Source organism: Pyrgilauda ruficollis, unplaced genomic scaffold (assembly GCF_017590135.1).
Source record: "Pyrgilauda ruficollis isolate IOZ18807 unplaced genomic scaffold, ASM1759013v1 scaffold63, whole genome shotgun sequence".
In the NCBI taxonomy this organism is placed as follows: domain Eukaryota; kingdom Metazoa; phylum Chordata; class Aves; order Passeriformes; family Passeridae; genus Pyrgilauda; species Pyrgilauda ruficollis.
Window position 1 is genome coordinate 1,801,953 of NW_024528044.1, and position 14,548 is coordinate 1,816,500.

Consider the following 14,548-nt stretch of genomic DNA (forward strand, 5'->3'; position numbering starts at 1 on the left):
AGCTCAAAAAGAAGAGGTGCTCAAAAAGAATTAATAGCACTTGTAAAACTTATTTAATTCCCACAAGTTTCTTTCATAAAAGGTTAAGATTTTTTTTTTTTGTTATATAGTGAATAAATGCTACTGGCTAAAAGCATAATGGAATTAAAAGTACAATCTTAAGTTCAAATCAGTAAGGAATGAAGGAACCACCTCTGCATACATTAAATTATTTTTAACTATACTGTTACCTATCTGCCAAGGTTTAGGTATCTTTTAGAATTACCCCAAGAATTTATAAATATATACCATTACAGAACAAATACAAGTGGGTTGTTTTAGGGTTTTTTTGCATAGTTTTATTGGATGTCCACAAGCCCGGATGGGATGCACCCAGCAGTACTGAGAGAACTGGCTGATGTCCTTGTGAGACCACTCTCAACAATCTCTGAATGATCATGGTGATTGGGCGAAATGCCCAAATTCTGGAGGAAAGCAAATGTCATTTCCACCTTCAAAAAGGGTGAGAAAGAGGACCCAAGGGAACTAAATGCCAGACAGCCTCACCTGAAGCCTCTGAAAGGTGATGAAACAACAAATCCTAGCATGACCACTTCTGGAACATGTTTTAGTGCCTGTCTGATTAATAATGCTTTCTTAAGGTCTCAGATCTTTGATGAGACCATCAGAGATATGGAACAGAAGCATGACTGTATATAACCATTCAGTTTTCTCAGCCCCACTTGAATCTTTCTAGGATAACACTAGGAAGGGAAAAGGGAAATTAAAAATGCCAAAGAAATGCACAAGATGACATAACCTGGAAGAAATAAATTAGTTATTGTTCTGAATTGTGGTTAATTTTTTAAAATTGTTTACAAAAATTCAAAAATGACTCATCATAGAAACATCTCCGGTGCCTAGCCAGGCAGATCAGAACGTCAAAATTATATAAGCAAAATGTTTAGTTACTCACTAAAGACAACAGAAGTGTTCTACTCACAACATGTTTACCCAATATTTCACCCATGCACAAAAATAACTAGAAATTAACACTAAGAATTGGTGATACTAATATTCCCCATATGACATTCTGTGTTCAGTTGCTTTGAACAGCTGTGACAGATGAGGAAAACCTCTAGAGGCATGGAAGAGACTTACATATAAAGAGAGATTAAAGGACTGGAAGACTGGAATTGTTTTGTTTGGAGAGGAAATGAGTAAGAGTTTACTGGACTCAAGAAGCAGAGGAAACATAAAAAACCAAAAAAACCCCCAAACAATAAAATAAAAAAATAAATAAATAAATAAATTTAAAAAAAAAATAACCAACCAAAAAAAACCCACCATAAAAAACCCCAAACCAAACACCAAAAGAAACAAAAAAAAAAAACCAAAACAAAACAAAAAACCCCAACAAACCAGGAAACAAACATAACTGCTGCAGAATAACCTTCTGCACTACCAAACTACAGTGATTACCTACAAAGCAGGAAAGTTCTCCAACCTTCTTTTTGGCAACAAGTCACATCTTAACTATGTTAACAGAAACATTCTTGGGGCCTCTTTAAAAGCCAGAGCGAGCCAGATTTCAGCTGGAATGACAATATCTCCAGGCTTGAGTCACAGCTACCATCGAGATATAAAAACCAGCAGACTGCAATCTGTGGCAGTTCCTGAGTTCCTTCTCCACAGCTGCCATTTCAAATTGTTATATTCCCCAAGGGAAGGAGGATTGCTTGTTTGTACTCAGACCACTTTTAGCTACAAACCTCAAGCACTTCCTAGAAGAAGATGTGTATCTTACCACAAAGGGCTGCAAACATAATTTTTTGGAAATTACTATGAGACTGTGTATTTCTATTTGCTTTTTTAAAATCAAAGCCAGCAGTCAGCCAATGGAAATAAATCAATGAGTTCAACAGTGATATTGAAAGACGTATTTTTTACATAAGCCATATTTAATTTGAAGCCTACTGAATCACCAAGTTATTGAGAAAACAACTTCAGAAAAACTAAAAAAAGCAGAGAGATCCTCCAAACACTAGATTTTTTTTCCTGATATACATCTGAGCAATGTAGAATACACTGTTGACCATGTATATAAGTTGTCTGCTGTTATTCCAAGTGGCCAAGTTATTCCAAGTGGGTTACCTTTTATTTTTCAATGAGCTGAATCATTTATGGCTCCTCACTATTCAGGACCACTACTGTCATTTAACAAACACACTGATACAAATGTTTCATCAAGCACATAATGGTCAAAGAAACTATTGAACAAATCAATCAAACAAAACCCTGTTTGACAAATCAGAGTTTTCTGCTTAGCTGAAGCAAGGCTTGCTCCCCATTAAATTAGTAACTAGAGAGAATTACCTACTTGGGAGGTAATTATTTGATGAAAGGGGATGGTGGCTGGTGAGGAAAAGAGAATTCTTTGAATGGTGGCAATGGGGGTTTTATAATTAAAATCTGTGTTAGTAGCAAAAACAATTGGCAGAATATGAAGAACTATGAAAAGGAGAAAAAAATTAATTGAAGGTTCCTTATCCAAATATTTTTAAAAATTTCAAAAAGAGATTATTTTTTTTTTCCATATATACAACTTCAACTGAACCTATAGCAGTTGTCTCCAAAGTGAGGTGCACACACCTCTGGGTATGCAAAAGACAACCCATTAGGGTACAGAAAGAAAAAATATTATAACTTCAGCTACATATATAAATTTTAAATAAATAAACATACACATATAAAAGGTATATGCTTGAAGATTTTTAGTGATGAGGTGCACAAAAAGAAATTTGGACTTTGCCACTGTATCGCTGAGAAAAGTTCAAGTGCTATTAAAGACATATCTGTGAAATAATATATAGCTATATGCAAGTTTCACATACCATAGATCTAATGAAAGACTAAACAGTAAATAAATTTGTAAAACAGTAAACAGAGTACTTTGACAAAAATATGGTTTTTATTATCATGCACTTTTTTCCATCAATGTCTTTTTAATTATAAGCCTTCCATATTGATTCTGAACGCTAATCAGATTATAGCATTGCAAGTCTAAATGAGCACACAAATATCCATTAAAACATTGGACAATTTTGGCAGACTCAAAGTTTCATTCATCACCTCAAGTCTTTTGAGAAAGGATCAGCTGACATGGGGGCTGCTGAAGTATTAATCTTGAATAACATATTGAGTTACTGTTACTAAGTGGATTGAGTTAAACTCAGTCAAAATTATAGTATCTAAAATCTTTTTTAAATGGTTAAATGTGATATGTATCATATTAAGAAAACTGAAAAAAAATTAATAAGAAAGGTAAAAAAATTTGTCTCACTGAACTAAGAATACTTTAAGGAGAATAAAGGGGTTTTTTAAACTCCAGAGGCTTTGAAATAAAGATAATATACAAATAAAACCAAGATTTAATTTGGTCCGCTGTGGAAGTTGACAAGCATTTTTTTACGCATTAGCTGCAGTTAATGTAACTAATCAGCTTCAATTCCACCTTTCTTGAAAAGCCAGCTGTACAACTTATTGAGGTGAGGCCTGTTAAAGTGGTGTGACATGAATTATGTCTTTTTTCAGTGAAATCATGTGATAGGTATACAAAGGCTTAAGAATTACTGGATCAGACAAAAATCCACTAAGCCTGAAATCCTGTCTTTGAAAGAAGAGTTCTCAAAGCAACATCAGCATTCTCTGAAGCAGAGAAGGTGACAAAGGTAGATGACACAAGGACAGTGACATTACAAGCCATTTTCTGTTCCATTGCTACACCTGACACGTTACTAGTAATGTTTTCCAGATCATTCATGAATATATTTAACAGCACGGACTTAAGCACCTTGCTGGTAACCGTTTCCACTGTGAAAATAGCATGCACTTCTACCCTTTGCTTCCTAAGTCATAAACAGTTATTTATCCATTTGAGCAATTACCCTGTTCTCTCGTGAAAGCATCATTTCTTTATGAGCATTTGGACTGAAAGTGTTTGCATTAAATCTGGAAAACCAAGTGAAATATCTCAAATGAACCTACAATTTCATTAAAGACTACACAGACAAAAATGTATTTTCTCTCAAAAAATCAGACTATTAGAGATGTATACAGTTGGATGTTCGATCTATTAGGTAGCAGTGGAACAGTGACCTCTCATACACAGGCACTGTCCAGAAACTATTAATTAACACAGTCATATATGGAAAAAAGACAATGAGACAAACATAAACAAAAAAAGGAAAGAATCTTTCCATTCTGACTACTTCAAACACAGTCATCTATCTGAAATTCATGACCCAAGAACAATGTTAGAGTAATGAACAATGAGGCATACAAAATCAATCAACTTAATCACGAATGAGCCTTATCTCTACAGAAATAAGAAAAATGACATATAGAGAAAACTGAAAGGACACAAAGGAAGAATAATTGCTAAAGATTCCATCTTAGACAGAATAAAGATATTCGTATTTCTCAAGACACCAAAAAACAGCATGTTAACATAGCCATGAAGGCGTCAAGAGAAGGATGCTCTTCAATCACAACAAAGCGAAATCACAAACTGTGACCAACTATATAAGTGCTATAACATTATGTTCAGAGATACAATATCATAGTCTTTCAAGTTGAACTAACACTACAATCCTGTTATGTGTTGATAAATGGCATTTACCTGTAATTGTAAGCTATCCACAGCTTTTATTCAGTCCAGTATATTTTATCAGAGGCAGTATATACTGCACTGAATCAAAATAAAAGGTCTACATCTAACAACCAGGTGATCTACCATCTATATTACAACAGAAACAGCTTCTTAACAAAAGCACTGGATCAATTCCTACCCTCATCAGCTCAGCAAGGGAACGTAAAATAGCTGCTATTTGACTTTTTTGCTTCAGGAATCCTGCCAAGTTGAGCACAACTGGTCACAGCAAGCAGATGAAGTACATTCCACTAATTCACACAAGATGCTAACGTTTCACTGTCTGCTTCCCAGCAGCAGACAAAAACCTCTTACATCTCAATGGAACTTTGTCCAGTAAAAACAAGATAGAATTTCTATAAACAAACCCATATTAAAACTGTAAATAGACAATTTTTTTCCCTCCATATCATGAATAGACTTGGCAAATTTACACAGCAGTTTTTAATATACTTCATGAAAAAAGTACAGAAGAGGACAAACTATGCTGACAAAAACAAATCTAAAGACTTTTAAAGTAATTGTTTCCTTGAAGTCCTCAAAATCAGAACTCAAAAAGAGAATACAGATGTACAGAAGCACAGTAATTCTCATCTGTCAGCTTGTTCTATGGAGTCTGTGCCTCCTCTTAAAAAAACAACAAATACAGTTATTCTGAAAAAAGTCACAGATACACAGATGAAGGGTGGCAATTGCATCTGCAGACAGCTTTAAATAATATCCTCAGCACATCATTCATTTCAGAAAGGGGCTAACTGATCTACTTTCCAGATCTAACTTTTTACTTTACTTAAAGTAAAAACTTGTTAACTATTTAAATTCTCTGCAAAGAAAGGATATGAAGGACAGCACCTATCGTTAATATCGATTCATTGGCATCAACAAATTGCAGTTGAAATAAATTACTTTTATAAGGTAGTCAAAACAACACTGAAGATCTCCAAAAACCTAGGAGTTAACTTAAAGAAGAGAGTTTATCACAGCAAAAATAATCCATTCTGTTCAAATTTATTGTGAATTTTGCATGGTGCTACTTTGGTAATTAATGTTTGCATCCTTTATTTTATGAGTGGAACATGAAAGTTAACTTTTCAGAGGTCCAGTTGAAGATTTCAGCAAATACTACTTGATCACATCAAGACCGAAGGACATTTTTCAGCTTGAACTCACTTTACATTAATATGCTTCCTTTTCTTGAGCAAACAAGAAAACTACATTTTAGAGAGAGAGAGAGAGAGAGATCGAGAGAGAGAGATCTAAAAAGATGAAAAAGAGGTAACTTCTGGTTTCTATTCCTTTCAGTGTTTACAAATGACTGACTACTCATTTCCAGCCATCTTTGACTGTAACAGAGACTGCCACTTCTGTACTTTGCTTCCTGATTCTAGGCTGCCTACTAATTTTTGATGGTATTCTAATAAAAGGAACCCTTCCTACAAATACACTTTGATAAAATCCTTTCTCCAAAGATTCAGATCCTATTCAGTCTGAAATGCATAGAACTAAGTATATATTGGATTCAATGAACCCATGAGGAGATTTACACAGAAGTAGTAAAGAATTTTCTTCCTTTGGGCATCTGAAGACAAGATGAACTTTCCAATATTTTGAAGAAAAAATAATATAGAAAATACACAGCTAAGAAAACAGAAACATGGTGATTTATATGTTACAGCCAGAAGGGTATTAGTGATACCGTTCAATGAATGCACAGGAGTGCAGCCTAATAAACCAAATGTTTGGTATTCAACATACAAATTTTTGGTTCTAATACATTTCTCAAGTGCTCCCATATTCTTATACAAACACTATCAGAATCCTATAAATAAAGTGTTCAAACAGATACTTTTAAAATACATAAAATAAAAGGAAAAAATAATAGAAGTAAAACTATTTATTTATTAGGGCTACTACATTCATAATAAAAGTTCCCTTTTCCTCTTTTAGTGTGCAGCTAACCAAATCTCATACACTCAACACACACTTTTGCTTCCACTCTTATAATAATGTTTGACCTTTCAGTTCCAAAATGCCAGAATCTATATTGGCACTGAACTACAATTTATCTGGCTGACTGCAACAGCCTGGGCTTATCTCCTCTGGAGGAGTCAGCAGACAGACAGACAACATTTGCTCAGCACATTACATGATTCTTGCAGTCCATTAAAACACTATGTTGTATTGCACCAATGCAAAATGCAAGTAATAATTTTCATTATGAATACAAAAGCATAGCAGGTGCTGCAATATGAGCTGAGTAAATTTCTCGTGTTTCACCAGAAATCTTCTGCTCTAACACAAAGTGTTTAAGTTACATTGCATGACATCTACAGGTACAATTTTCTTCACTAAAACAAACTAAGGTGCTTCAGCTACAGTGAGCAACATCTCTCCCCTGTAAGTTTCTGTAGATAATTTTCAGCTCTTTCAAGAACTTGTAATATAAGCTCTAAACCAGAAAACAATCATATTTACTAATCCTTAAACTGCCAAGAACATATGTGCAGTAGGGAAAAAAATCATGGGTGGTCCAGCTTTTTTTATAAAGTTTTAAGTAAACTACAATAAAAAAAATAAAAAAAAAAAAAAAAAAGAAAATGCATACTACTGATTGTATAACCCTGAATACAAGGACTGTCAGTTCAGCTTTCTCTACTCAGAACACTATTGACCTGAGCAATAAAAAATGAATGCAGTCGATCACTACAGCTTTTGACATCAGATACCAGTGCCTCAGGGGAAGCTGACCCAAAGCACAAGGAGTTTTCAGCAGCAAAGCCACAGCAGTAACCATGTGTTCTACTGCCTCTTTTGGACACGACATTCAAAAACAATTACCATAATATACCTTGAATTTACAGAACTTTAGAATGTATATTCTGTTTAGTTCTCTGTGATGAAGTCTAGAAATAAAACACTTCGATCAGTTCAACATATTGTATTTCATTTGTCCTTCCACCACTCAAGCACTCAATATCATACACTGTAGCACTGAAGGCCAATCTCTTCTGTTTCCAGGAGGTTTTTTTAATCCCTTCAAAATAAATTTTCAGTGCATATTATTAAACATCCTGAAAAGGACTTCTTATGGTCCTGTATTTAGATAGACTTTTTTCTTTAATTAAAAAGCAGATAACCCATCTACAGCTACTTTGACATGCACTATTGTCAAAATCCATAATAATTTTAAACTTTGTCTGAATATTTTTCAATAAAAAACTGCCTGTGTTAGTTTGAATAATTCCTTAAACATTACAGATTGTTTGTACATTTCTTTCTCATTTTCAGTGTTGCAGAACTGGGAATACTTCCCCTCCTTTACATGACAGGACATGTACGCAGAAATGAATTGCTGCATTCAGTTTAAGCTCATTTGAGGGACGACACTAATGCTTTTAAGTGTTTATTGAGGAAATGTGTTTAATTTGAGACATCTAACTGAAGGTTTTAATTTGTAATAGTGCCATCAGTCAGGCCATGACATACTAGAAGTTTCGTTTGCTTTCCTTTGCTCCTAAAGGTTTAAACAGCTACTTGCCTAATTTTGGCACACTAGAAGGTATGTGATCTACGCTTCATATAAATAATATATCAAATACAGCACTGAAGTTCTTGTTAACTTTTTTCACTGCATCACAATTACTGATGTGATTATGTTCTGTGGGAAACATTAAGTTCAAATTACTGGTATTTTTTTGAAAGTGAAAAGCTTATTTGCTGATATGGAAAAGATGAATGATGACTTACAGGAATGACATGCATTATTCCTTATTTCACTTTTTCCTATTCTAAACAAAGAATAAGAAAGAGGGTCCTATACAAGAAAAACTATGTTTAAAACCTCAGCTGGCTTAGATTATGTGACCTAATTTCCACTCTTTTCAGCATCCATTAGGACTTGGCCTTTCTCTTCACTAATCCTACACCTTTCTACAGTTGCAATTTTCACTTTCATATGGCATACATGTCTCTGTACTTAAGCATCTTTCCAGATGCTCTAACTGCATGTTCCAACTGCAAAAATTCAGCCCTTCAACCATCTTCCAAGTTTTACTTGCCAAATAGCACCTTTACATCTTTAAACTTCCAGCATTGACTCTACTGCACACCCATGCAAACTCTGCACCATTCTGACTCCCAAAGCTCCTATCTTCTGACATCTAAGCTTTTGACAAGTCCTACTGACACCTAATGACATCCTCAGACTTCTTCTATATTTGAGTCACATAACTGTGCTCTCCCCTTCCTCTCATAATTTAAACAAATAAATCATGTAAAGAGTCAGAGCAGTCTTGGCAAGCATAATTATGCAGGGCTTTGAAAAAGCAATTAGTCTATTTCCAGTGGACATTCTCATAGCACTCTACATAAAGCAAAAAGCTTATTAATGCTAATATTAACTAGTTAACTAGCTTCTTAACAACCTTTAACTAGTTAATCTGTTGCTTAACTAGCAATATGGATGAAACGAGCTGTTACAAAATATACACGGCAACAGAAAAAAAAACTAAAAGGCATAATATGCTTATATACGTCTGAGAATGGAATCAAGAAAAAGGAAATTTATGGACTCTTACCTATGCTGGGTCAAAATCTAACTGGGAGAAAACTACTCTGGATATTTTCATTTGCAAAAGGATGACAGTAATTTTCATTGTTTTTTAGTTACCTGATAAGACAACTTCAACTAGGTCTCCTTCTTGGATATCTGCAGCTGATTTCACCAACTGGAGAATGTTTTCAGAGGTAGGGTCATGGCGGAAGAGCAAGATTTTGTCGTACATTCCATAAAAACCACATTCGGGAAACTGCAAACACAAACCCATGAGAATATGCTGTAAAACACATAACTGTAAAATACAAAACTGCAAAACACAATGAATGTATAATGAAACTTTGAGGGCAGACTGGACCCCTTCTCAGACTACTATCAAATAGGATATATATTTTTTCATCTATCACTATATTCTGAAATGTTTTTTCCACCAAGCAAGTATGCTCATTTGCCTTTCTCTTCCTGTGAACAATGCAGTATCCACTAGGAAATGAGAGACAAGTAAATGTATCCTGCAGCCACTGCTGGTAACTTTTTCCTCACACAAGTTCCTGAGTAAGATGATTTAATTAGACGTGGAGCAGCTGTTTGGACTAGATGTTCTTTGGAGTGCCCTTCTAATCTATATTATATTATTCTGTGATTCTGTGATCTCTCCCCAGATGTCTGCCCAAAAGATCTTTTAAGCCAAAAGAAATATATTTGAGCTCTGCTTAAGATGCAATGCTTAAATGACAACTCAATATGAAATATATATTTTTTGAGACTCAAGTTACCAGGCACATAAAACAATGGTTCAAAACAGTATTTTGAAATTTGATCATAATCATTTGTTTCAATGCAGAGAAATTGGAGCTTCAAAATCAGATTAAATCCTGTTTAAACTAAAAAAGGTTTTTTAAAAACTCTGAGGTTATACTCTGGGGATCAGTATGTAGGTAACTTTTTTCCTTTTTTTTTTTTTTTTTTTTTTTTTTTCTGAAGCAAAAAATTTCCACTTTTTTCATGCTCCCAGCCCAAAGAACTAAGACTTTGTTCTGAAAACACAACTGAGGAACCCTTTCTATGTTGCAAAAGAATCCACTCGATTTTACACCAATGCACTACTCCATGTTTTGGCAACATGCACTGAAAAAAAACCAATGACAAGTACAGCCAGAGAAATAAGCTGGCATGTTTTGAGGTTACACACAAACACAGTGGCATGCCTAAGAATTTTCTTTTACAGAGGCAGTGAAATATTATTTTTTAAAATGGGAACTGCTGATCCTTTTCAAAAACTGCAAAATTTTTCTCATTTCACTGGATTTCACAAATACCAGAGGCATTTCCCTCTAAATTTATTATGATTTAAATTGCTTGTTCTCTCTTTATATTCCCATTCCACTTGCTCTTTTCAAATCGCTCTACTTTTTCTACCTAAAAAAGTATTTGCAATACTATACATACTATGTTTGTATGTAGAAATATGTGTACCATGAGGTACAAGTTATTATATTCTGTAGAAGAAAGTAAATTCAATCACAGCATTTTTTTATAAATTACATACAAGAAATATCTTCTGTTTGAATTAGTTTTCCCCAGATACACTACTCGCATGTCAAAACAGTAGTTTTGATGGTGCGATTCTTCAAACATCGTATAAGGACCAACTGTTACAACAGTGACAAAAATTCCCTCACTAAACTTATTCATGCCAACAATAATGCTGATATGCACAGACCAAAGTAAACAAAAAGAAGCCACGATGCTTGGTATTACACCACCAAAAACAGCATTCAGTTTTGCTGCACACGAGACAAAGCAAGGAATTTATGGTATTGGAGCTAAATTCCCCGATAGTAACAGAAGGCCTTCTTTCAGTACAATAGCTGCTTAAAGCAGAATTACCAGAGTTAAATGGTCATTATGATTGCCATCATGAGTAAATACAGTACATCTGTAAGAATCGGGAGTGGAAGGCTTGCTTACACGGGGTTCAGAAACAGGATGTATTTCTGGCTGCTTAGCAAGTCATCAGTAGCAATTAAGAAATCAAAGCTATCCATAAACACCTTGTTTGCCTACTCCAAGTGTGAAGTAAAATGAATCACTTTAATGGCCTTTCAGTGTGCTTCAGTCAAAGGTGCTTTAGTTTGCAAGTGAATCTGGATAAATGACCTTTACAACATAATAGCTTGCCTAACAACCACAGTTTAGCAGTGTATTTCAAACGTGTCCTGCCTCCCCCTTTTTATTAATAGAAATATTAGTTTTTTAACATAACTTAGCAGCAATTCTAGGTTCCAGATTTAAAATTTAGCAGAATTTCTGAATCAGCTTAAGTCTATCCCCAGTCTTGATGTCATTTATTAGATACCCTCCCGTCTTGGTTTAAGAAAACGTAAAGGGAAAATTTTAAAATAGTTTTCCCCCTTTGTTTTAACCAATCCCTTTCCACCAATAAGCAGAAGCAAAATATGTGTAGATATACGTGAAAAAATAAATTTACTAACAAGTGAAACTGCAACGGGCAAATAACAGACCTCTATTGCAAACACTGAGCATTAAAAATAATGCTGTCTAAACACTCGTATAGAACATATATTATATGATACTGTAGTAGCTTTTATGGTAAAAAAGAGGAAGTGCTACTAGCATTTGAAGTCACCTATAATAAGCACACTGAAATCGTGTGCTTCTTTCATTTTCTAAAAATATTACATCACAATTATCCACCCATAAGACTTTAAAGAAATACAAAATAAAATTACGTTTTCAGACGAAAAAGGCTGCTGATCAGGATCTCAAGTTATTATAAGTCAATTTGTTCTTGCCCAGATTGTGGGCACTTTGGCAGCAGATCATCCATAAAACACAGGGCAAAAGGAGCCTCAGCACTAATATTTCCTCAGCAGATACAAAACAGAAGGAAGCAATGAAATGTTTTTACCCTTAGCAACTGTAAATATCACAAAAATCCACCAAAATATTTTACCAATAAACATGTAGAATCCAAGTGATTATGCAAATTCTGGATTTTCAATTAAAAAGCCTTCAAGTGTTACTACAAAAAAAAAAAAAAAAAAGTAGACTCAAATTTCAATAACTAGAACATCTAATTATAAGTATTCAATAATTCATTTAATCCACTATCCATCACATCAGTTAATTTCAATGGCATTTGTCCCTCCACATGCAAATATGAGCTGAACTATGTACATCCATAACTGTGCTGTTATTAACAGTCTTTCTCAAAACAATGATCAAAGAGAAGCTGACAGAAGAAAATGTTAGTTATATTTAAAATTATTTATTGTGACAATCAAATGGTTTTATTATTAGAGACTGAAACTTTAGAAGAACTGATGTATCTAAATGCTAATATATTTCCAAATTGAATTGTGAAGCTTTCAAAAATTAATTAACAATAACAAATCATACACAGTTATCTGAATGGAAACCTACTCTGCCTCCTTCTTTTCTGGTAAACCACAATTTAGAATGGAAATTAACTTCAAAGAAAGATAAGACTCTCTAAGGTGAGACAACACTTCACCAGTCTGGTTTAATAAATATGTATTAGAAAGATTAGCATAGTAGCTATGTCAAATGAAAACCACATGAAAAATAAATTTCTTCCAATTAAGAACTTAACCTGGAAGAACTGGAAAACACACTCCAAACAATGATGTTTCATTGCAATTAGTAATGCAGTCCAATAGTCAAAAAAGTCTGTTGCTGTGATAATTTTGCAAAAATACTTCTTTGGACATAATAAAACTGAAACATACAGGCAGACAGATTTTCACTGCTAAGAGTGAAAAAAAAAGTCATCTTCCTGTTTTTGTCTTTTTATATGTTACTACAATTTTGCACATCTTCTGTAAGTGTTAGTTTATGTTGCTTGATTCTAGGAAGTCATGACAGTTGTTTTTTTAATTTTTTCAGTCTTCATTGAACTCTTCCTTAAAATTAAATTTAATTGTCTCTTTTAGTGATGACTGCTTTTTTCTTCTAGATTAGTTAGGTTTTTAGAAGCCCTCAGTGATTACCATATCAGCACCTGCAACAAAAACTTTGATAAAACCTGGAAGTCTTTTACAGCACCAAGATACTGATCCAGCACACATAAGGGCTGTGGGCTAAACAATGTCTTCACAGCATGTGGAGAAGCTGAGTCACACTGAATGTTTGTTGACTTAACTGGCTAAAACACAAGTAACCTTGATCTAACTTAAACAAGACTGTTGGCCTAACCCTAACATACATAAATAAATAAGTAAATAAATAGTCTTACATCAATACCCCTCTTTTAGTATAAAGATATACACATACAAAACTTCAGTAATCCTATCAACCAAACTGAAACATTTTTTATTTTATATTCTTAAAATAACAGTGCATTGTATTTTTAAAAGTCAGAATTTCCTTTCTCTACAGAGATCAGAACACAGCAAAATCATGACACTGAAAAGCCAATGTTTCATCAAGAGGACTGCCTAAATTTTCACTTGGTTGTGGCAGTCATTATTAACTCACTAACAAAACTCAAGATCTTTTTAAAAGGCTCTATTTACCAATGCTATCATGAAAATATTAGTCTTATGCATAAAGAAAATACCACAAGACTTTATGCTATTGTTGTAGGAAACATCAGTTAGTGTTCAAAGACTTTCTCCACATTTACACCACAAAGTATCACAAATTCCAGAGTTTAAACAGATGTTTACAGGGAGGCTAAACAGAATATATGTAGCAACATCTGAGTACAAACAGGAGGTGGAGCTTGGTCCAGCAACAGTGGCATCTCCACCTCAATCCAGGATGTCACATTCCATGCTTAAAACATCTCAGAAACGGTGACTCACCCTAGATCTTTCCAGTAAATGCATTTGCACTTCCCAGGCAGACAAACAGCAAGGACAGGCAACAAACTATTTCCTCATCCTTTTTTCCTTCTTTTTTATTTTCTTCAGTCATACCGGAAGGAAAATGAAAATATAAGGAGTAGTACCAATCAACTTGATGCTGCCTATGTTGCACTACTACCCAAGACAGGCTCAGGTCAAACCTATTTGTCACAGGTTCAGAAAAACAGACAAATGATAGATGAACAAATATCTTGATTTGGAAAGGCAAAGGGGCAACTGAAGAAATCTTGAAAGGTGAGGAAGAGATGACCAGAGCAAGGAAAATGCACTTAGAAGAGAGACAGGAAAGACCTTGATTGTCTCATGACCCTTGAGGATAGCCAAGAGCCAGCTTTACAAGGGTTAAAGTGGTGAATGGGAACAGCAATATACGTCTTTGGTGCCTTTTTG

General features: G+C 34.3%; 1 protein-coding gene across 2 annotated transcripts in view; it reads right to left on the minus strand.

Moving 5' to 3' along the window:
• PRKD1 (protein kinase D1) overlaps window positions 1–14,548 on the minus strand; it is a 115,991-nt gene that overhangs the window by 49,771 nt on the left and 51,672 nt on the right. For both annotated transcript variants that reach the window (XM_041484113.1, XM_041484112.1), the window contains exon 2: window positions 9,360–9,498. In XM_041484113.1, the coding sequence (XP_041340047.1) occupies window positions 9,360–9,498 (139 nt within the window). The remainder of the gene's footprint in view (window positions 1–9,359; window positions 9,499–14,548) is intronic.